General features: G+C 42.4%; 1 protein-coding gene across 1 annotated transcript in view; it reads right to left on the bottom strand.

The window, feature by feature from the left end:
- The window catches only part of LOC121002823 (carbonic anhydrase-related protein 10-like), a 514,536-nt gene that overhangs the window by 142,294 nt on the left and 348,240 nt on the right, over window positions 1-24,002 (bottom strand). Inside the window, exon 3 of the mRNA XM_040434419.1 lies at window positions 11,666-11,808. Within this exon, the coding sequence (XP_040290353.1) occupies window positions 11,666-11,808 (143 nt within the window). The remainder of the gene's footprint in view (window positions 1-11,665; window positions 11,809-24,002) is intronic.

The following is a 24,002-nucleotide window of genomic DNA, read 5'->3' as shown; positions in this document are numbered from 1 at the left end:
CACAAGTGGTTTGCATGCTGTGCAATCAGAGCCTGAAGCGAGGCATAAATGTTCTACACCTGAGCACCACCTGCATGACCAGGCATCTAAATGCAAAGCACGAGCTGCAGTGGAGTACACACCTGAAAAACCACAAAAGATCTTAGGCTCCTCTTTCTCCCTCTTCTGCTGCGGTCTCGGCCTCTTCCTCCCCTTCTGGAGTGACAGTGGCCCATGACAACCCGCAAACAGAGGATGTGGCAGCATCACCACCACAACCGTCACCCAGCATGTCCACATTGTCCAATGGAAGTGTTCAGCTGTCAATCCCCCAAACATTGGAGAGAAAGAGGAAGTACCCACCTATACATTCCTTACCTTTGAAATGCTGTCATTCCGTCTGGTGGAGACAGAGACTTTTAAAAACCTTATGGCGGTGGCTGTCCCACAGTACATAGTTCCCTGCTGCCACTACTTTTCCAGGTGAGCCATCCCTGCCCTGCACAACCAAGTGGCAGACAAAATCAGGTGTGCACTACACAATGCCATTTGTGGCAAGGTCCACATAACTACCGATACATTGACCAGTAAGCATGGGCAGGAACGTTATATCTCCCTAACTGCTCACTGGGTAAATGCAGTGGTGGCTGGGCCTGAGGCGGATAGAAGTTTGGCACATGTCCTACCTCCACCAAGGATTGCAGGACATTTCTCATTGCCACCTGTTGCCTCCTCCACCTACTCCACTTCCTCCTCTACCACCTCCTCATCTGGTCAGCGTAAAACCTTCACCACCAACTTCAGCACAACCTGGAGGAAATGACAGCAGGCTGTTTTGAAACAGGAGCTGTGGACGGGCATGGAACAACAGACCGATAAGTGGTTGGTGCCGCTGAGCCTCAAGCCTGGCCTGGTGGTATGCTATAACAGGCAAAATCATCTCATAGCTGCTCTGGGCCTAGCCGCTTTGACGCACATCCCTTGCTTAGCACATGTGCTGAATTTGGTGGTGCAGAGGTTCCTGAAAAATTACCCTGATATGTCAGAGCTGCTGCAGAAAATGCTGGCCGTCTGTGTGCGCTTTCAGCGTTCTCACCCTGCTGTTGCTCGCCTGTCTGTGCTGCAGCGTAACTTTGGCCTTCCCGCTCACCGCCTCATATGCGAACTCCACCTTGCACATGCTGGTGAGAATTTGTGAACAGCAGCAGGCGATAGTGGAGTTTCAGCTGCAACACGCATGGGTGAGTCGCTCTGCAGAACAGCACCACTTTACCACCAACAAGTGGGCCTCTATGCGGGACATGTGTGCTGTGTTGCACTGTTTCAAGTACTCCACCAACATGGCCAGTGCCGATGACACAGTCCTCAGCATTACTATCCCACTTCTATATCTCCTTGAAAAAATGCTTTGGGCGATGATGAAAGAGGATGTGGCACAGGAGGAAGAGGAGGAGGAAGAGTGATCATTTCCACGGTTATCAGGCCAGTCATTCACAAGTGACTCGGAGGATGGGTTCCTGCAACAACAGAGGCCAGGTACACAACTGTCCAGCCAGGGCACAATTCTGCAGGATGAGGAGGAGGAGGAGGAACCGTGTTCACAGCAGGGTGACACCCAAACAGCTTATGGGCATCAATGGAGCGTGGCTGGGGGGATACAGAGGACACAGACGATACACCTCCCACAGAGGACAGCTTGTCGTTTCCTCTGGGCAGCCTGGCACACATGAGTGACTACATGCTGCAGTGCCTGTGCAACGACCGCCGAGTTGCCCACATTCTAACCAGTGCTAATTACTGGGTGGCCACCCTGCTGGATCCCTGTTACAAGGACAACGTGCTGTCCTTAATTCCGTCAATGGAGTGTGATTGGAAGATGCGCGAGTACAAGCACACGCAGGTACACACGCTGCTGATGGCATGCACACCTCACAGCGGGGGCTCAGTGGAAGCACAAGGTGAAGGGAAAGGAGGAAGAAGTCGTCAAACCAGCTGGGGCACCGCCAGCAACTTAGAAGGGAGGGTTAGCATGGCCAAAATGTCAAAAAGCTTTGTCAGCACGCCACAACAACCAGCACCACCAGCTGATACGGAAAGTCTTAGCAGGAGGCAGCATTTCAGCAACATGGTTGAACAGTACGTGTGCACATGCCTACACGTACTGACTGATGAGTCTGCCCCATTCAACTTCTGGGTCTCCAAATTGGGCACATAGCCTGAGCTTGACCTTTTACGTCTTGGAGGTGCTGGCCTGTCCTGCAGCAAGTGTATTGTCCAAACGTGTGTTTAGCACGGCAGGGGGGGTAATCACAGACAAGCGCAGCCGCCTGTCCACAGCCAACGTGGACAAGCTCACGTTCATTAAAATGAACCAGGCATGGATCCCACAGGAGTTGTCGGTACCTTGTGCTGAGTAGACAAGTATTCTGGCCACACCCAGCCATTGTTATACTCTAGTGCACTTTCTCTTTGCATTCTCTTTTCTATTTCCCAATGTTTTGGGGTCTTTCCAAATTTATAAAAATAAAAATAAAGGAATAAAAAATACAAAAACAGTGCTGGCTACCTCCTCCACCGTCGCTTCCACCTACACTGCCACGTCCACCGCCTCCTCAACCTCCTGCTCCACTTTGACCTCCGCCTCCTAGTTCAAGTTTATTATTTTTTTCTATTCTAAGTCATTTCCCTATTAACATTTGTTTGCATGGCAACTTTCCTGCACTTACCCCCATTTTGCTTCCTTTTCCAGTCCTCTAGCCCTTACAATGACTATTTTACAGCCATTTTAGTGCACCAAAGTTCAGGTCTCCATTGACTTCAATGGGGTTTGGGTTCGAGTTCGGGTCAAGTTCGGGTCCCGAACCCGAACTTTGACCCAAGGTTTGGCCAAACCCGGACATCCACGGGTCCGCTCATGCCTAATTCTGATGAGGCAAAATTTGGGTATTTTGGGCAAATCACACAGAGAAGAGCACAACACTCCTCTGGGAAAAAGATATGTGATTAACCTTTCCTTCTAAAAGGAATAGAAAGCTGAGTGTTTCATACATAGATAGCCAAAGATAAGCTTTCTATACAGATCCTCAAGGATAATTTGGATAGTAAAATACAAAAATCCCCTTTGATAGATAGATAGATAGATAGATAGATAGATAGATTCCAAAATGGTATTAGTAAAAACTATAGCTTTCCCAGCAAAAAATGAGCCATCACACAGTTTCATTGGCAGAGAAATGAAACTTAATTAAGCTTATTATTTAAACGTAGTGAAACATAACAACAATCATATAAGTTTGGTCTCTTAATAACTGTACTGACCTGCAAAATACATTTGAATTGCCATTATTATCATACAATAAACACCATAAAAACTAAATCCTAAAAATAATGGTGGAATTGTGTTGGTTTTTTATTCACACTTTTGCCCCCACTTTTTTTTTGAAAGTTATACAATCCACCTGATTAAAAAATATTTGCTCTGCATAAAACAAGCCCTCAAACAGATACTGTATGTTGAAGGAAAAATAAAATGTGGAGCTCAATAAATATTGAGCCTTAAATATCAAACAAGGCTGCGTCCTTATCCCTCAGAGATGCTACCAATGCCAGATAGGTGCGGGTCCCACCTACTATCTCCATTCACTTTTATGGGACTTTTGAAAACAGCTGCGCATGCTTGCTCGGCTATTTCCAAAACTCCCATAGTAGTGAATCGAGAGCACGCCACATATGCGTTGTGCGCTCTCCTTTGCTTTGGGGGTCCTGTTCTGAAGATATGTAGGTGTGGGTCCCAGAGGTGGGACTTTTAATTCTCTAACATTGGTGGAATATCCTAGTGGTATGCCACCAATGTATGAGAGGGTACAACCAACCCCTTTAACAGTTTAAAACATAATAAAAAACGATATAAATTTGGTATCCCTGTAATTGTACTGAAAGTAAAGGCAATGTGTCATTTTTACTGCCCAGTAAACGGCGTAGATATGAAATCTATGAAATAATGGCAGAATTGTATTTTATTTTTCCCAATTCCACACCATTAATATTTTTTCCAGCTTTCCAATACATTGCCTGGAGTATTAAATCATGCCTTTAGAAAGTACAACTTGTCCTACAAAAAACAAACTGTCATACAGTTATGTCAACAGAAAATAGAAAGTTATGGCTCTTGGAAGCAGGAAGCAAAAAAGTGATAATTGTTTGTAGTCCAAAGGTTTATAGGAACAGAGAATCACACAAAAAGGAGACTGTTGGCAGGTATGAACTAATTTAATATTGTAGACCACCACAATAGGTGGGATTAATTGCTTTAAAGGGAACCTGTCACATTGAAGAACGCTGAAGAAATTGATAAATAGTTTTATTGGAAAAGATTCAATAAAACTTCTAATTTACCCATTTATATTGCTGCCCATTCTGGGCTATGAAATCAAGGAGGCGGTCCTATCAGTGACTGACAGCCTTCCCTCTATGACTGTGTATACAGAGAGAGCTGTCAGTCACTGATAGGACCTGCCCTCTATGACTGTGTATACAGAGAGAGCTGTCAGTCACTGATAGGACCTGCCCTCTATGACTGTGTATACAGAGAGAGCTGTCAGTCACTGATAGGACCTGCCCTCTATGACTGTGTATACAGAGAGAGCTGTCAGTCACTGATAGGACCTGCCCTCTATGACTGTGTATACAGAGATAGCTGTCAGTCACTGATAGGACCGTCTCCTTCACTTCAAAGCCCAGAATGAGCAGGAGTTTATATGACTGAAATACAACTTATACTGTATCTTTTTCTGTAAAACGATACATTAATCTGCTCAGCTCCTCCTGCTCTTTAACATACTGCTTGCACAGTTCTTCACATTTTAATGTTGACATGTTCCCTTTAATATTCTAGATCACAAGGGTAGATGGCATTAATCCCTTCACTACCTTATACCACCAGAGCTGTAGCACTTAACTGTGTAGTAGTTTTATGGTGGTAAAAGACTGATGTGATACTACATGCATCCCATCATAAGGGCGACACACTGCATGACCTGGGGCCAACCGGGAACTTAAAGTGGCCCTGGAAAAATACTAAAACTGGACCCATGCTGTAGGTGGGCCCAAATTAACAGAATGCAGGGCTAACACAGGTAGGGGTGGCCATCAATACCATATTGCCGCACAAAATGCCACCCCAGCAGAGCCAAAGACCTCAGTGTAACACAATAAACTGCCCTAGCAGCATTAAAGACACAGTGCACCACAAAATAATGCCCCAGCAGCACAAAGTACCCCATCAGAAGCTACCCCTCAGTGGTAGCCAGTGCCAGCTTCCACATTCTGTCCTCCCACTCCAGTTGCCTCCGGATGGCAATACAGTTAAATTCAGGAAACAGGAGGGCACCTGTGGTTGTCAGCCATGTACATTGATACTACTTGATGCCCCCAGTATTAATTAACTCTGGGAATGACAGATCATCTCTTACCTGGCTAGCGTCTGTGAGGAAGGCCACCTGCCCTTCGTCCCACTGGGAAACCTGTGGAGTATATGACCAATCCACCCTTGTTGCATGAGGAAGGAATTTTTCCTCACGACAAGTAGGCTTTATTACTATTTTTGACAAAAAATATCATATGATTCAATCACTATATGATGGTATTATTTAGTAAATAAATGAGGGTATTTTTTCATCAATTTCTGGTGATATCATTCAGGCACTACGTATATCAAGGCAAAGTCATCAACTGCAACGCTTACCTGTGAACTTTCTCTAGGAAGCACGGAAAAAGGTCCCGTACAACGACCTTATAGCCTTCCACAAAGAAAAATCGAATCCAGCTTCCCATAAAAAAGCTTTATTTTTTATTCCTTGTATTAAAATCTCCAGACATCAAATACAAAAACGTGTTGTAATCTTTTCTGCTTCCTGTGTGAACAAGGGGATATTTGAACAGTTGCGTCTAGCTCTAGTCCTCTCCCCTTGTTCACACAGGAAGCAAAAAAGATCACAACAAGGTTGCGGACTAGACCATATAAAGAACGGAAAATTAAGAAAGCGCAGCAGTGGGCACTGACACAGGACAGGACTTCCTTAGTGTTTCCCTCAATAGTTGATGAAAAATCAAAGAACAAAAGTAAAAATAAAAATAAAACTAATAGTGGAAGTATACAAACATCATTTTGTAACAAAAGCAGGGGGCACAAGCTGAAGGATAATACATTTCCCATTATCCCATAGATTTAGTGAGGAATTCAGTGAGATCAGCAACATTATACAGCGATATTTACCGGTTTTAAATCATGATAAAGATTGGGGAACTGTAATTTTGGCAGGAATTAAATGTGTTGCGCGTAGGGCTCCTACCATTGGCCAGAAGGTCAGTCCGAGCTTATTTTTTGATCAAGGACCAAAGACAAAAAAAACTACATGGTTGACATACAAAGGGTGTTACAAATGTGGCAGCAATAAATGCATATGCTGCAATTTTATTAATGTGTGTCAATCATTCACCTCCACCGCCAATAGCAGCAGCCATACAATACAGCACTATCTGAATTGCAATACGGATTTCGCTGTATATGTTATAACCTGTAGGGAGTGTCAGCAACAATACGTGGGTTGCACAACCAACCAAATCAAAGTGAGAATTAGAAAACATCTATCTGATATCCCCCATTACCCAAATAGAAATGTCTCAGCGACCTCACTACATTTTGCCACTGTTCACAAGGAAAACACGTCGGCTTTTGCGGTACAGGGCATCGAAAGGGTGTTTGCCCCGATCAGAGGAGGAGATCGTAAACAGAAATTATTAAGCAGAGAAACCCATTGGATGTTTAAACTGGGAACATGTTTTCCAAGCGGTCTGAATAAGAAACATGATTTGGTTCTCGAATTCAGATAACTGGGTTTTTTTCCTTCTTGGAGAAGGAGTTTTTCTTTTCCTCGTTATAGGTGCACAGGTGTGCAGGTGGGGAGGGGAATTCAATTAGTGGTTACCCAGCCCCTTGCTATAAGAGGATTTTTACTTTTAACTTATGTATGTCATGATGAAGGACCGCTATGTCTAAGGTCTGAAACGCGTAGACTAAGTTTTTGTATTTGATGTCTGGAGATTTTAATACAAGGAAATAAAGCTTTTTTATGGGAAGCTGGATTTGATTTTTCTTTGTGGGTTATTCATGCACTGTATGGCAGTATTATTAATTTATGAATGAATGGTATTAAGTTATCAGTCTATAGTGATATTCATTGTTTGGTAGCATAATTCATTCACTAAATGTATTATTTTGCCACTGTACTGTAGTATTATTCGTTCCCTGTATGGTAGTATTATTTGATCACTATATGACTGTATTATATAGTCATTTGATGGTAGCATGCTGAAGTACAAGTTGGCTATAGAAGTTCAGTGTGAAAAAGGAGGAAGACTATTTTAAATAGACACTTTGGCCTATCAACTACCGGTGTAGCCTTGACACCTGTAACATCTGTGGAAAGGGCATTTTGTGTACCAAGAGACCTGCCTTGCACCTCAAAACCTTCACCATCAAGGGTACCTCAACCATTATCACCGGAACCAAAGTATGTCATCAAGGAAAGAATAGTGTACCCTTCTCATCAGGAGAGAGACAAAGTGAGGGAGTAATACTACCACCATTCTTGCTACTATCACTCCTATTCTTTCCTTCTCCACTCTCCACCCTGTGGTGTGCTGTATTTGTAGAGAAGGATTTGGGTGTTCTTGTAGATAATAGACTAAATCACAGCAGGTAATGTCAATTAGCTGCTTATAAGGCAAGGAGGCCATTGTCATGCATTAAACAAGGCATGGTTTCACAGAACAGGATGAAATATTACCACTTTACAAAGCTTTGGTATGGATTCTTCTGCAATATGCAGTTCAGTTCTGGGCATCAGTTCACTGCACTGCAGACAGAAAAAGTAATCAAGGAGAGCGACTAAACTGATAAGGTGTATGGAGGGTCTTAGTTATGAGGAAAGATTAGAAGAATTACATTAATTTAGTCTTGAGAAGAGGCGTCTAAGGGGGGGGGGGCATGATTAACCTATACATATATATATATATATATATATATATATAAATGGGCCATAGAAAATAATACTGTGAAAAACTGTTCCATGTAAAATCCCCTCAAAAGACAAGGGGGCACTGCCAACATCTGGAGAAGAAAAAAATCAGTCTCCAGAGGTGACAAGACTTCTTCACCATAAGAACTGTGAATCTGTGAAATAGTTTACCTCAGGATGTGGTAATAGCAGGAACAGTGGATGTTTTTTTTTAAAAAGGCTTGTATGAATTCCTAGAACCACATAACATTGATGCTTATGTAAATGGATGGAAGCCTGGTTCTCACTCCCAGTTCCCTAATTCCCATCCACACCAATCCCTTGGTTGAACTCGACGGATTTATGTTTTTTTTTGCAACCATACTAACTATGTAGGTAACTATGTAACAGAAAAAAAATATTATGACCTAGTTAAATGTAAAAAAATTGTGAATGTGCATAGAGGGGTGTGGGATGGGAGGGGCACTTATATTTTAGTATTTCAGACTAAAATGATTATGCCCTTGGAATAGGGTTTGTTTGGAATGTGTCTCCTAATGAAGAATTTTGGCATTTTATACAAGTTGTTCGGATTTTACTCTAGTTATCAGGCACTTTTTAGAAGTCTGCCACCTCAATACATTTTCAAGAGACAGCCCTGAATTGATTGGTGCTAGTTTGTGAGAATAAGTTTCACATACCCTATTTTGTGACCTATAAAAATACCTCTGACAAATCAGCGTCTCTCTAGCTATTTGGCTGCATTTTTAGCCATTGGTCATACTGATAATAAAATGTTGTTCTATTGAGTGACCTATAGAAATCAATACTTCCTCATTTATCAAACAATCCAGAAATATTGGATACGAAAGCAGCAATAATAGCTTTTGTAACTAAATGCATTTCATTGATATTCTACTTGTGGCACAAATATTGTGTATAAATGAAGACATTTAAAAAAAACTTACATGTATTTTTGCAATATTTCTAGTGTTTCTTTATATGTCTTGACGAAGGTTGCTAACAGTTTTCGTTCACTTCCGAAGTCCAATGCAATATTGCACTCCTCGTTAACATAACTGGACAGTACTGGACAGTGTAAATCACTAGAGGGTGCTCTGTATAGATATACAGGGTGGGCCATTTATATGGATACACCTTAATAAAATGGGAATGGTTGGTGATATTAACTTCCTGTTTGTGGCACATTAGTATATGTGAGGGGGGAAACTTTTCAAGATGGGTGGTGACCATGGCGGCCATTTTGAAGTTGGCCATTTTGAATCCAACTTTTGTTTTTTCAATAGGAAGAGGGTCATTTGACACATCAAACTTATTGGGAATTTCACAAGAAAAACAATGGTGTGCTTGGTTTTAATGTATTTCATGAGTTATTTACAAGTTCTGACCACTTACAAAATGTGTTCAATGTGCTGCCCATTGTGTTGGAGTGTGAATGCAACCCTCTTCTCCCACTCTTCACACACTGATAGCAACACCACAGGAGAAATGCTAGCACAGGCTTCCAGTATCTGTAGTTTCAGGTGCTGCACATCTCGTATCATCTGAAGGCAATCGTCTATGCTGTGAAGATACGAGATGTGCAGCACCTGAAACTACGGATAAGTGGGAGAAGAGGGTTGCATTGACAATCCAACACAATGGGCAGCACATTGAACACATTTTATAAGTGGTCAGAAACTTGTAAATAACTCATGAAAGAATAAAGTTACATTAAAACCAAGCACACCATTGTTTTTCTTGTGAAATTCCCAATAAGTTTGATGTGTCATATGACCCTCTTCCTATTGAAAAAACAAAAGTTGGATTCAAAATGTCCGACTTCAAAATGGCCGCCATGGTTACCACCCATCTTGAAAAGTTTCCCCCCTCACATATACTAATGTGCCACAAACAGGAAGTTAATATCACCAACCATTCCCATTTTATTAAGGTGTATCCATATAAATGGCCCACCCTGTACAACTGGATCCACTGTCTCATTCACAGTGATGTACCTTCAATGAAAGCAGACCAAGCTTGCAGCCCATGGGCTGAAGAGTAGTGATGAGCAGCAGGGGCTATATTCAAATTTGCAATATTTCACAAATATTTTGTAGAATATTCGTCATATATTCACGAATTTGAGATTATTTTATTGAATGTGAAAAATTGGCAATGTAAAAATCGCGTAATGCGAATTTGTAACGTGAAATACAATAAAATAATCTCTAATTCTCGAAATTCGCGAATATATGACGAATATTCTACAAAATATTCGTGAAATATCGCAAATTTAGCTATATTTTTCAAGCTGGTATAAGTTTCCTGAGACTGGAGAAAATGGTTGGCACGGCAGAACATTAGAATAGCTTTTTATGCAGTCAAGTGCTCCAATATATTCCCGATTGCGGTAATCGGCAGTGATTAGAATATTTTTTGCGTGCAACTTCCCATTTTAGCAGGTCTGACTACAGATTACTGATTGGTGAAGTGTTGTTGTGAACTTGACATTGCTTCCTTCTCATTGGCCCACAAGCAAGAAGCAGAGAGGAATCATGTGTTCAGATGGGAAAAAATGCTGAATATTCGATATAACGAATACATAGGACTATATTCTAAATATTCGCAAATTCTCGAAGTGGCGATATTCGCGATAAAAATTCGCTATTCGAATATTCGTGTTTAACACTACTGAAGAGCCTGGTATAAAATAGCTGCCCCTATGCCTTCTAATTGTGCTGAAACATGTTACCATATGTTTGTTTTCTTGTCTGACCTCTGCTTCTTCATTTTACAGGACCCAACCAAGGACATAGAAAATCATAAGAGTGCTAGTCAATAAGTACAGCTAGCTAAGTTTTGTGACTTTCTTTGGCCTTACATGCAAGAAGTATCTCTCAAGACTTCGGTGAATAACTTTGGTATTTGATTTTTAAACTGGAAAGCCATTTTAAAACTTGGATCCGAATTTGGCACCGAAACATTAATCAGAAAATTTGAGCAAAGCGACTTTGGATCTGCGATCCGAAGTTCACTTCGCTCCGCTCTAGATATAACTATTAGGTTGTGAGGGTCCAACTGCTGAGGTCCCCACCAATCTCATGAATGGGCACCTCATATGCCTTGTGGGCTCCTGAAATGAATGGAGTGGCAGGTTAGGCATGGAGTTCCCAATGATGCAAATCTACTGTATATAAAACTCAGCAAAAATGTTGCATCTATTTGACTTAAAAAAAAATGAAACAGTGTTCAAGGATGAGCATTTGCTTTAAGAATTTTGAATATTGATCTGGATGAGAAGGGACTATAATGCAAGATATGATTGAAGCAAAGTATTTGCACAGTGTTTTATGTAAATTATACAGGATCTGTTTATAAACTGTGAAATATTTTCAAAGGCAAAGCAGATATGTCTTTAAAGTAGATTTCCCGATCACACAGCCTGTCATTGTTTCTGATATTTCAGGTGCTACAGGGTATAAAAAATTACTATTGCATGTTTGAAGCTATGAAAATGTGAATACATACTGCGCTACCAACTGGCCTCATTATGTCATCTAAAGTGCTGTTTCCAGATTATTGAACACACCAAAACACAGAAGGCACTAAAAGACAAAAAAGAATACCTTTGTTTCTGCCAAGCTCAGCCTGAGTGGAGGTAAAAAGGGGTCAAAGATTATTTGGCTGGTGTTGATATTGATAGGAGATTGTCTCTTGCCGATTGTACATAAATTCCACGCGGAGTTCACCAGGCCCCAAAACGCAGGACCTGAAATAAAGTCAAGTGAAAATCATGTTGTTTAGAGTTACTTTTAACAATGTTAATCTATTATTTTTTTTTACTATTTTTAGAAAGAAAAAGCACTTAGTCACTTACAGGGACACTTTCGTCCAAAGTTTTTTAAATCAAATATTAACAACTTTTATGTACATTTTCAATCTATTTATTTATTTATTTTAGAAAAAAATAAAACAAAACAGTTGGATGGTTTTCTGGATATAATTTTTGGTGATAATATTTTTATCGGAATTTTTTCAAAAGAGAAAATTAACATACATCAGTTGAACAAAAAGATAGTCTATATCAAGACAATATGAAATCTATCTCAGTTACATCACTGTAAGATTGTATGTCTTGTTCTGTATGGATAATCCTATGTATGGTCATAGGAATAAATAAGAATACATGAATAGAAAAAAGGAAAAGAAGTACAGTATTGCTGAACAGCGTATTAGAAAGTAATATCAGAATATTATGTCTCACAGTTACATCACTGTTGTTTGCATATCTTTACAAATACTCTCAAGCATAAAGATATATGACAGCAAGTCTAGCTTTCTCATATCTTTGCATAATCATTTCTGTAAACACTTTTGTGTCTTTGAGTAAGTAACTGGTGTAGTATATACAAGTCATATCAGAACTCAAGAGGAGGATAAGTGGAAATGGATATGTGAAGCGTAAACAAAAAAATAATTTATATATATAAACTATGAACCAAAAACTATACTGCAGGTCTGGCTTAGTATCACTTGTGCTGAGGTGTATAATATTTACTATCCATTCAGCGCACCTAAACTGAATGGTAGATATTCTATTCTGAATATGTGCAATCACTCAATCTGCAATCATATGAGCATGTGATATTTAGAGATGGCCTTGCGGTTCGCCTGGCGGTCGTTTTGCGGCAAACTTTGCGTGTACGCGATTCGCCAAACATGCAAACATGTCAAAATTTGACCCATGACGCATTCATCAGGTGGGGCAGCACAGCCTATTAAGACGTTTCAGCACATGGACACATCCCCACCCTATAAAAGAACCCGATCTGGCAGCCAATTTAAATTATGTGTTTTGCCAGTGTAGGGAGATGTTGCTTTGTGGAGCAGGGACAGGCTGTTAGGGACACTAAACGCTAGCTAATAGGACCACAAAAGTCCTTTTAAGGACTGGTATAGGTGTGCTATCGATAGGTGTGTTATACTGAGGGGTGTGATTTACTTATAATATACTTTCTAACATAGAAAGTATATTATAGTGCATTTGTATTGTGCAGCAGCAGCATTGTGTGCGGTTCTGCTGTGATACCACAGCTATATAGAGGGAAAAGCGCTATTGGAACAACTATTTGCAACGGGTGTGATATACCTGTTGCTCCCCAAAAAAGATTGAGGGGTGCTTCCACAAAATACTGATTGGCGGCTACGATATACCTGTTTCCCCAAATAAACAGGGTGGCAAAAAAAATTATTGAGGTTTGTGATATACCTGCTTCCACAAAATATTGATTAAAGGGTTTGATATACCTGCTTCCACAAAATACTGATTGAGGGCTGCGATATACCTGCTTCTACAAAATAGTGATTAAGGGGTTTGATATACCTGCATCCAGCAAATATTGATTGAGGCCTGCGATATACCTGCTTCCACAAAATACTAATTAAGGGGATGGATATACCTGCTTCCACCAAATATTTATTGAGGCCTGCGATATACCTGCTTTCACAAAATAGTGATTAAGGGGTTTGATGTACCTGTTTCAACCAAATATTGATTGAGGCCTACGATATACCTGCTTCTACAAAATACTGATTAAGGGGTTTGATATACCTGTTTTCACCAAAAATTGATTCAGGTTGCGATATACCTGCTTCCACAAATTACTGATTAAGGGGATTGATATACCTGCTTCCACCAAATATTGATTGAGGCCTGCGAAATACATGCTTCCACAAAATCCTGATTCAGGGCTACGATATACCTGCTTCCACAAAATACTGATTGAGGGGTTCAATATACCTGTTTCCACCAAATATTGATTGAAGACTGCGATATACCTGCTTCCAAAACATACTGATTAAGGGGTTTGATATACTTGCGTCTACAAAATACTGATTGAAGGGCTACGATATACCTGCACCCGCAAAAAACTGATTAAGGGGTTTGATATACCTGCTTCCACAAAATATTGATTGAGGCCTGCGATATACCTCCTTCCACAAAATAGTGATTAATGGGTTTTATATACCTGTTTCCACCAAATATTGATTGAGGCCTGCGGTATACCTGCTTCCACAAAATACTGATTAAGTGGATTAATATACCTGCTTCCACCAAATACTGATTAAGGGCTTGCAATATACCTGCTTCCACAAAATACTGATTAAGGGGTTTGATATACCTGCTTCCACCAAATATTAATTGAGGCCTACGAGATACCTGCTTCCGCAAAATACTGATTAAGGGGATGGAAATACCTGCTTCTACTAAATATTGATTGAGGCCTGTGAGATACCTGCTTCCACAAAATAATGATTAAGGTATTTGATATACATGTTTCCACCAAATATTGATTGAGGGCTGCGATATACCTGCATCAACAAAATATTGATTAAGGGGATTGCTATACCTGCTTCCACCAAATATTGATTGAGGCCTGCGATATTCCTGCTTCCACAAAATACTGATTAAGGGGTTTGATATACCTGCTTCCACAATATACTGATTGAGGGCTACAATATACCTGCTTCAACAAAAAAATGATTAAGGGGTTCGATATACCGGTTTCGAACCAAATATTGATTAAAGCCTACGATATACCTGATTCCACAAAATACTGATTAAGGGGTTTGATATACCTGCTTCCACCAAATATTGATTGAGGCCTGAGATATACCTGTTTCCACAAAATACTGATAAAGGGGTTTGATATACATTTTTCCACCAAATATTGACTGAGGGCTACGATATGCCTGCTTCCACAAAATACTGATTAAGGGGATTGATATACCTGCTTCCACCAAATATTTATTGAGGCCTGCGATATACCTGCTTTCACAAAATAGTGATTAAGGGGTTTGATATACCTGCTTCCACAAAATACTGATTGAGGGCTACAATATACCTACGTCCACAAAATACTGATTAAGGGATACGATATACCTGTTTCCACCAAATATTCATTGAGGCCTGCGATATACCTTCTTACACAAAATACTGATTAAGGGGTTTGATATCCCTGCTTCCACAAAATATTAATTGAGGGCTACGATATACCTACTTCCACAAAATAATGATTAAGGGGTTTAATATACCTGCTTCCACCAAATATTGATTGAACCCTGCGATATACCTGCTTCCATAAAATACTGATTAAGAAGTTTGATATACCTGCTTCCACAAAATAGAAATTGAGGGCTACGATATAACTGCTTTCACAAAATACTGATTAAGGCGTTTGATATCCCTCCTTCCACCAAATATTGCTTGAGGCCTGTGATATACCTGCTTCCACAAAATAATGATTAAGGGGTTTGATATACCTGCTGAGGTAACGCAGCAAAACCACAAACCAATGCTGTACTACCCAAATGCACTATATAGAAAGTATATTATTGGTATATAGCACCCCTGCTTCAATCAGTTTTTTTAGGGGGCAACTGGTATTTCACACCAGTAGAAATTATTTGTTCCAATAGTGTTTGTCACTATCTGTAGCTGCTGTAATGCAGCAAAACCGCAAACAAATGCCGCACTACCTAAATGCACTATATAGAAAGTATAATATTGGTATATACTGTAACACCCCTGCTTCAATCACGTTTTTGGGGAGGCAACTGGCATATCATACCAGTAGAAATTATTTGTTCCAATAGCGTTTGGCACTATGTGTAGCTGCAGTATCGCAGCAGACCTACACACAACTGCTGCACAATACAAATGCACGATAATATACTTTCTATGTTAGAAAGTATTTTATAAGTATATTACACCCCTCAGTAAGTCACACCTATCGATAGCACACCTATACCAGTCCTTAAAAGGACTTTTGTGGCCCTATTAGCCAGTGTTTGGTGTCCCTAACAGTCTGTCCCTGCTCCACACAGCAAACTCTCCCTACACTGACAAGAGACTGAATTTAAAATAGTGGCCAGATCAGATTTATTTATAAGGTAGGGGGTATGTCCATGTGCTGAAACGTCTCAATTGGCTGTCCTGTACCACCTGATGGATGTGTCATGGGTCAAAGTTGTTCACAATGTAAAAGAATATAGCGCCCGAGGACGTCGCCATATGTTCGCCCGTTCGGCTAACTGCGAACTAGCAATTTTCGCTGTGAAACTAACCAGCAGCACTAAATACCCACTCAGACAAAACCCTAGCGGCGGGGCAGGCCAGCACCTCCGAGGCGTAGAGCGCCAGTTCGTGCCACATGTCCAGCTTGGACACCCAGTAGTTGTAAGGCTCTGAGGGATCATTAAGGATGCTGACACGGTCTGCTATGTACTCCTTCACCATCTTCCAAAAATTTTCCCTCCTTGTGACACTAGACCCTGCATCAGAGTGAGGGTGCTGGCAGAGTGTCACGAAACTGTCCCAGGCTTTGGAGAGTGTTGCCCTGCCTTTGTTGGAACTGCTGTGTGTTCCCCATGTCTACCCTTCTCGGATGCCCAAGGAACTACGGACTCTGCCGCCAGCGTTGTCAGATGGAAATTTTTCAACAAGAATCTTGCACCGTTTTGCTTATCCTCTCCACCACAGGAATGAGAGATGAGAAGTTCTCCTTGTAGCGGGGGTCGAGAAGGGTGAACAACCAGTAATCCATATTGTCTAAAATGCGTATAAAGCGCTGGTCGCGGGAAAGGCAGCCTAATATGAAGTCAGCCATGTAGACCAGAGTATTAACAGGCAAGACTTCGCTGTCGTCATCCAGAGGATCACTCTCAATCTCCTCATCTTCTTCCTCCTCTTCTGCCCACCCACGCAAAGCAGGTGGAATTAAACTTCTATGTGTACTACCCTTTGCAGCGGAGGCAACCATCTCCTGCTCCTCCTTCTCCTCTTCATCGTCCAATTCGCGCTGAGAAGACGTACTGAGGATGGTCTGGCTATTACCCTGTGTAATGTCTTCCCCTATTTCCACCTCTTCCACATGCAAAGTGTTGTCCTTAGTTGTGAGCAGCGAGCGTTTGAGTAGACACAGAAATGGGATGGTTGCGCTGATAATAGCGTTATCGCCGCTCACCATCTGTGTTGATTCCTCAAAGTTTCTTAAAACCTCACAGAGGTCAGACATCCATGCTTACTCCTCGCTTGTGAATAGCTGAAGCTGACTGGAAAGGCGACGACCATGTTGCAGCTGGTATCCCACTACTGCCCTCTGCTGCTCACAAAGCCTGGCCAACATGTGGAACATCGAGTTCCAGCGTGTGCTCAAGTCACACAACAGCCGGTGAGCTAGCAATTTCAAGCGCTGCTGTAGCGTTGACAGACCTTCTAAAGCTGTCGATGACTTTTGGAAAAGTGTGCACACACGCTGCACACCTTCACCAGTAGCTCAGGCAAATTGGGGTAGGTTTTGATAAACCGCTGAACTTCTAAGTTTAAGACGTGGGCTAGGTATGGGATGTGTGTAAGCTTGTCGAGCTGAAAAGCCGCGACCAAGTTACAGCTATTATCAGACATAACCATGCCTGGTTCTAGGTTGAGTGGCGAGAGCCACAGCTCAGTTTCGTCTCTTATCCCTTGCTACAGCTCTGTGGCGGTGTGCTGGTTTTCCTCTAAGCATATCAGCTTCAGCACAGCCTGTTGCCGCTTCCCCACTGCAGTGCTACACTGTTTCCAGCTACCGAGTGATGACTGACTGATGCTGCACGCGGATAATTCAGAGGTGGAAGTGGAGGAGGAGGTGGAGAAGGAGAAGTGGGGGTTGTAGTCACTAACATAGGTGGTGGCGGAAACCCTGATGGAATTAGGGCCCACAATCCTTGGCGTCAGTAGCACCTGTGCCATCCCAGGGTACAACTTGCTCCCGGCCTCCACGACATTCACCCAGTGTGCCTTCAGGAAAATGTAGCGTCCCTGGCGGAATACACTTATCCATGTATCCGTGGTTAAGTGGACTTTCCCAGTAACTGCGTTGGTCAGGGAACGTGTGATGTTACGTGACACATGTTGGTGTAAGGCGGGCTGGGGACTGCTAAACGCGGGACGGCCACTGACATCAGGCTGCGGAAGGCCTCAGTGTCTACAAGCCTAAATGGCAACATTTCCAGGGCCAGTAATTTGGAAAGCTGCGCATTTAGTGCTATGGCCTGTGGGTGGGTGGCTGGTTATTTGCGTTTGCGTTCAAATGCCTGGGGTAAGGACATTTGGACGTTGCGCTGGGACACGGAAGTGGATGTGGTCGCTGATGGTGCTTGTGAATGTCCAGTTGCAGGGCGGGAGGCATCCGGGCCTGTGCCTTTGACAGGGGATTGGCCAGCACGTAACACAGGGGAAGAAGAGGCAGTGGTGTGACCCGCAGACACAGATTGTGGACCCAGGCGCTCGTCCCACTTATTAAGGTGCTTGGCAGATTATGCTGGTGGTGGTGAGGTTGCTAGTGTTCACGCGCCGGCTCATTTTGGTTCGGCACAGGTTGCAAACTACTATTCTTTTGTCGTCCGCACTTTCCTCAAAAAAGCACCATACTGCGGAACACCTACGCCTTGGCAAGGTAGATTTTCGCAAAGGGGTGCTCCGTGGAACAGTTTTGGGCCTGTTTGGTGTGGCCTGCCTTCTACCTTTTGCCAGCCCACTGCCTCTTCCAGCCTGTTGCAGTGTACAGTGTGTTCCTCTGTACTGCTGTCCTCGCTCGGCTTTCTACCTTCCCAGGTTGGGTCAGTGACTTCATCGTCCACCACCTCCTCTTCCACTTCCTCACTCTGCTCGTCCTCCTGACTGAGCTAACCACTACCTCAGTGATTGAAAACTGTGTCTCATCCTCTTCATCAACCTCTTGAGACAGTAATTGCCATTGAGTTATTGGCAACTATGTCTCATCATCTTCCACCTCATTAAACAGTAATTGCCATTCCCCACCGTCATCTTCTTGTTTATTGTGGATGCTCAAGAGTTTGGGAATCAGGGCACAAGATCGGTCCCTCTTCAAGCGTGCTTGGTGAGAGGGCCAAATCAAGGAATGGCACTGAAAAGAGCTCCTCGGAATATCCGAGTGTGGGATCACTTGTTTGCCCAGACTCTCCATGGTGGGAGGAAGGAGGATCAGGGTGAGGATTGGGTTGAGCAGAGTCTTGGCTGCTGAGGCTGGACTTTATGGAAGACAGGGTGGTGCTTAACCGACTGGAAGCATTATCTGCTGCAATCCAACCGACCACCTGGTCGCACTGGTTTGACTTCAAGAGTGGTGTCCTGCCCCGCCCTGCAAACTGGGACATGAAGCTAGGTATCGTGGATGATTGTTTTTCTTGTCCTCTGGCAGCAGGCACAGTTTCACCGCGCCTCTGCGTGCACCATCAGCATTACTGCCACGTCCCTTACTGCTCGCCTTCTTCATATTAAATGTTATATATGATTGAGAGTCTGTCACACGTACAGTAGCATAGGATTTGGAAGTGTATGCGCAAACAAATTAAAAAAGGTATTTGGGATGTGGAAGCGTCGCACAGGAGATATACCGCAGATAATATCAATGCTGTCACCAGCGGCTAATGAAAAATTACAGGGAATGTCACAGGTATTTGGGATGAGGAAACGTTATACAGGAGAGGTACCACCTGTAATGTCACTGTCTGAAGTTTTTTGAAGCGCACACGTTACACTGCAGATGTGGCCCTGGTAATGTCACTATCAGAAGCGGACATGCCTATTGACAAAGTACACTGTATGTCACAGATTTTTTTTGATGTGCACACTTTACACAGGAGATTTGGCATAGCTAATGTCACTGTCCGCAGCGGACGCCGTCTACGGAAAAAGTACACTGTATGTCACAGATATTTTTGGGATGCGCACACTTTACACAGGAGATGTGGTGCAGCTAATCTTACTGTCCGCAGCGGACACCGTCTATGGAAAAAGGACACTGGATGTCACTGATTTCTTTGGGATGCACATACTTTACACTGGAGATGTGGCGCAGCTAATATCACTGTCATCAGCGGACATCATCTACGGAAAAAGGACACTGTATGTCCCAGATTTTTTTCAATGCAAACACTTTACACTGGAGATGTGGTGCAGCTAATGTCACTGTCCGCAGCGGACACTATCTACAGAAAAAGTACACTGGATATCACAGATATTTTTTGGATGCGCACACTTTACACTGGAGATGTGGCGCAGCTAATGTCACTGTCTGCAGTGGCCTAACTATTGTACACTATTTAGTGCAGGATGCGCTAAAAATAGATATTTCTGCCACACACAATAGTCCTTATAAGGATTTTTCGGTCTGTAAAGTTTTAGCAATTCAGCGCAGGTTGCGCTAAAAATATAGATTGATGCTGCCACACACAACAATAGTCCTTAAAAGGACTTTTGGGTCTTTGAAAAGTTTTGGTGGTAAAAATATTCGTAAATCACTCCCTACACTGTCTGTCCCTTCCTCAGCACAGCTCTCCCTGACTAAGAATGGGCCGAACATGCGTCATCGGGTGCTATATAGCACCCGATGATGCGTTCCAGCCAGCCAATCACTGTAATGCCAGCAGCCAACATGGCTACGGCATTACAGTGAGGACAGTACTTACCTGCACAATTATTGGCTGAGTAGCAGCCAAGAAACGTGCAAGGCGGAGACTTGAGCATTGCACTCGAGCACATGCGGTATTCGGCCGAATACCGCCATGTGCCCAGCATCGAGATGCTCGAGCCTAACTGATGTTCGGCCAAGCATGCTCGATCATCACTAATAAATAAAATAAAAATATTCTATGAATATTGAGTTAAAAAAAAGTCTTTTGTTTCCAGTGGAGTCTCAGCATAAAGTCTATACAGTGCCTCACATTTGTCATATAAAATTGTTACAGTCTTCTTTTTTATTTTACAAGACCACACATTTCAGTTTTTTACCTATATTTATTATTTAAAAAAGTTATCATTTCAAAGCCTCACCTTTGAGAAACATAAAAAAATTATAAAGTGCTCTGTAGTCAGTTCTTGCAGCATTCATATAGGTATGTGTAAGGAAATAATATTCAAATGGGCACAGGTACCAGAGTAAGGTGTGGAGGGAGAAACAAACTTTGTACCCTCGTAGGCTAAATGGGTTGTCTCATGTAGATAGTTATATTAATTCTTGGCATAATACCAGTTGTTGTCGACATTTACCTTGTGCAATTTGATAGCTAATATTTATTTAAATATGCTCGTCTCATTTCTATGGCACCATCCTATTCCATACCACTTTACAGATGATGTACCCTTTCATACCAGACCCTGTCCCCAGTGAGACTCACAATGGAATTTCTAATCTCATACACACATTAAGACTAATTGAATAGGGAAACAAATTACCTTAATTTAATTTTAACTAAAAGAATTGTTTGTTCGAGTTTCATGTATTGAATTGCAAATCAGCCTTGTTATGTAGTAATATGAAAGTTAAGAATAAGAATTATGTTTGGATTGCAGAACTTACCTTTGAACAACTGGGCCTTCACAATAAGCAAACATTTTTGCTTTTTTTTAGGTTGCCCTTGTTTATATGACTGCTGGGACCTAATAATAGTATAGGACTTTTCACCTCTCTTGACGTGTCTGGTTTAGTAGCTTAGTAGTGGTTTAAATTGCATTTCCTATGTAAAAACAATACCAATAGCAGCTATTTGTATAGCTAGTGTTCAGCGAATTGAAGCATCTGAAGTCGAATTCGATCCAAAGTTTAGGAAATTTTGATTAGCCATGAATCGGAATTTCCCTGTGCTTTGTGGTAATGAATTTGATGTTTTCTTAAAATGGCTGCTGCACGTGTTACATAGTGAAAGTAAGAAGCCCGGGAACATCACCCATAATGCAGTGCAGCACTAGGGACAGTGTTGCCAAAAGATTTTAATTGTAGAATATTGCATAGGGAGACTGCAGGGACAGTGTATAGATATCGTAGGGAGAGTTTTTAGAGATTATATGGAGAGCAAAGGGAGAACATAGGGAGAGCATATTGAGACTGCAGAGACAGTGCAGGTTGAGTGTAATTGCCAAGTACATCTTGTTCACTTGTGCCACAATCCCAGTTAATCTTTTAATTTATACATAGAATTACTGTGCCTCAGTATTAAAGTGTGAAGTAATATATTGCCGTCTGCCTCGTGTTGAACCACTGGCACATTCACAGTTAATCTTTTAATTTATACATAGAATTACTGTGCCTCAATATTGAAGTGCGGTCTAATATATCGCCATCTGCTTCTTATTGAACCGGTGGCGTATTCGCAGTTAATCTGTTACATTGCTGACACAGTTACTGCACACTATGGGCAATTGACAGTTGCCTGGGCCCTCCAATGGAATGGGCAATAGCAAAAATGTTGCTGTAGCCGCCACAAGTAGCAGCAGAAGAAGGGTTTGTGGTAGCAGCAGTCGCAGCAACAGGTTAGAGCTGCCACTGTCATCCAGCGGTCTTTTGAAAACAATCGATCTGTACTGGAATGGTTGAACAACCAGTGGGGAACAAACTAATGTAGATGACGATGTAGCCGATCACACATGGGAACCGGGTGAAGAGGGGGCATAATCATCATCAGGGGTGTGCATTTGAGACAGCAGGGTGGAAACATGCCCAAGAGAAAGCAGGGTGGCAGTGTTTCTGTGAGACAGCAGGCTGGAGGTGTGCCCATGAGACAGCTCGGTGGAAGCTGGGGCGGTATAGAAATGAACAAAGTATTGGAAAATTTGATTCCGTTGTTTCGCCAAATTTTACCCCAAATTTCTCTTTGTGACACATTACTTCATCACAGAGCGCATTTCTTTGTAAGTAGCTATTGTGCCAACCCTCGTTATTGTACCCCCTCAGATGCGCCTTCATACATGATCACGGCATCTGATGTACATAACACAATGTAAAAAATAATATAAATAAATCATACATACCTGCTCACCTGCTTTCATTTGCTGGCGACAGGCCAAACGCCACCATCCTGCTTGAAGATCTAGTAAGAAATCTGGTCGGGATTTCGGCCGAGATCTTCAAGCAAGATGGTGGCAGCCAGCCCCCATCATGAACAAATGGAGCAGGTAAGCATGATTTATTATTATTTTTTTTTAAACTATTTCAGGTTAAATCTATTTGCTGCCACAAAGCATGAGGAAATTCAGCTTTGCGGCAAATAAAATTTATCCTGAAACTTCAAATTTATCCTGAAACTTCATGGACTTCAATTTGCTCAACACTAGAGGGGTACATCGTCTGCTACTCAGGAGACTACCTGTGGGGAACTCACTAGCAGTGCACGGGTTCATGAAAGCATTGGCAGGCAGGCATCACGCAGTGTTGGAGGGAAAATGCCATACTTCGCAGTGTGGGATTTTTTCAGCAGGTCTCTGGGGGACATTAGCGTGGCTGTATGCAGGATGTGTAGGCAGAAGGTGAGGCGCAGCCAGGGTGCTAATGTTACCACAATGGCCCTGCGTCAACACATGGAGCATCACCATAAAGCGGCGTGTGAAAACCGTGTCACTCATTTAGTCTTACAGCCTGATGCAGCAACCACTTCATCTCCCATCGGCCGACACCCCGTCTCTTGGCAACTTCAGCAGAAGGAAGCTGTCATTCCTTTCCATCGACTGCCATGTTGTCTATAGCTCATGATGCTCCTCCTCCTACTCCCTGTCACTTTCGGCAGCAATCGATCACCGATGCGAAAAGACAACAATATGCATGTACTCATCCACTGGTGCAGAAGATAAACGTGCACCTGTACAAGTTGCTGGTACTACAGTCCCTCCCTTTCCATATAGTTGACACTGCACATTTCAGAGAACCTATGGCTTGTGCCCTACCAAGGTGAAGAGTCCCAAGCCAACATTACAGTACTTCTCCAAAAAATCTGTACTAGCCCTGCACACGTATGTTGAGCAGAAGATTGGCCAGTCCTTGGGCCTCTCTGTGTCTGTAGAGTTCACACCAGCACTGTCGTATGGAGCCCACTGAGTAAATGCGGTCCCAGACCAGGCACACTCGG

The sequence above is a fragment of the Bufo bufo genome, chromosome 1 (genome assembly GCF_905171765.1).
Source record: "Bufo bufo chromosome 1, aBufBuf1.1, whole genome shotgun sequence".
NCBI lineage: Eukaryota > Metazoa > Chordata > Amphibia > Anura > Bufonidae > Bufo > Bufo bufo.
This window is presented reverse-complemented; position numbering and strand designations above follow the sequence as displayed.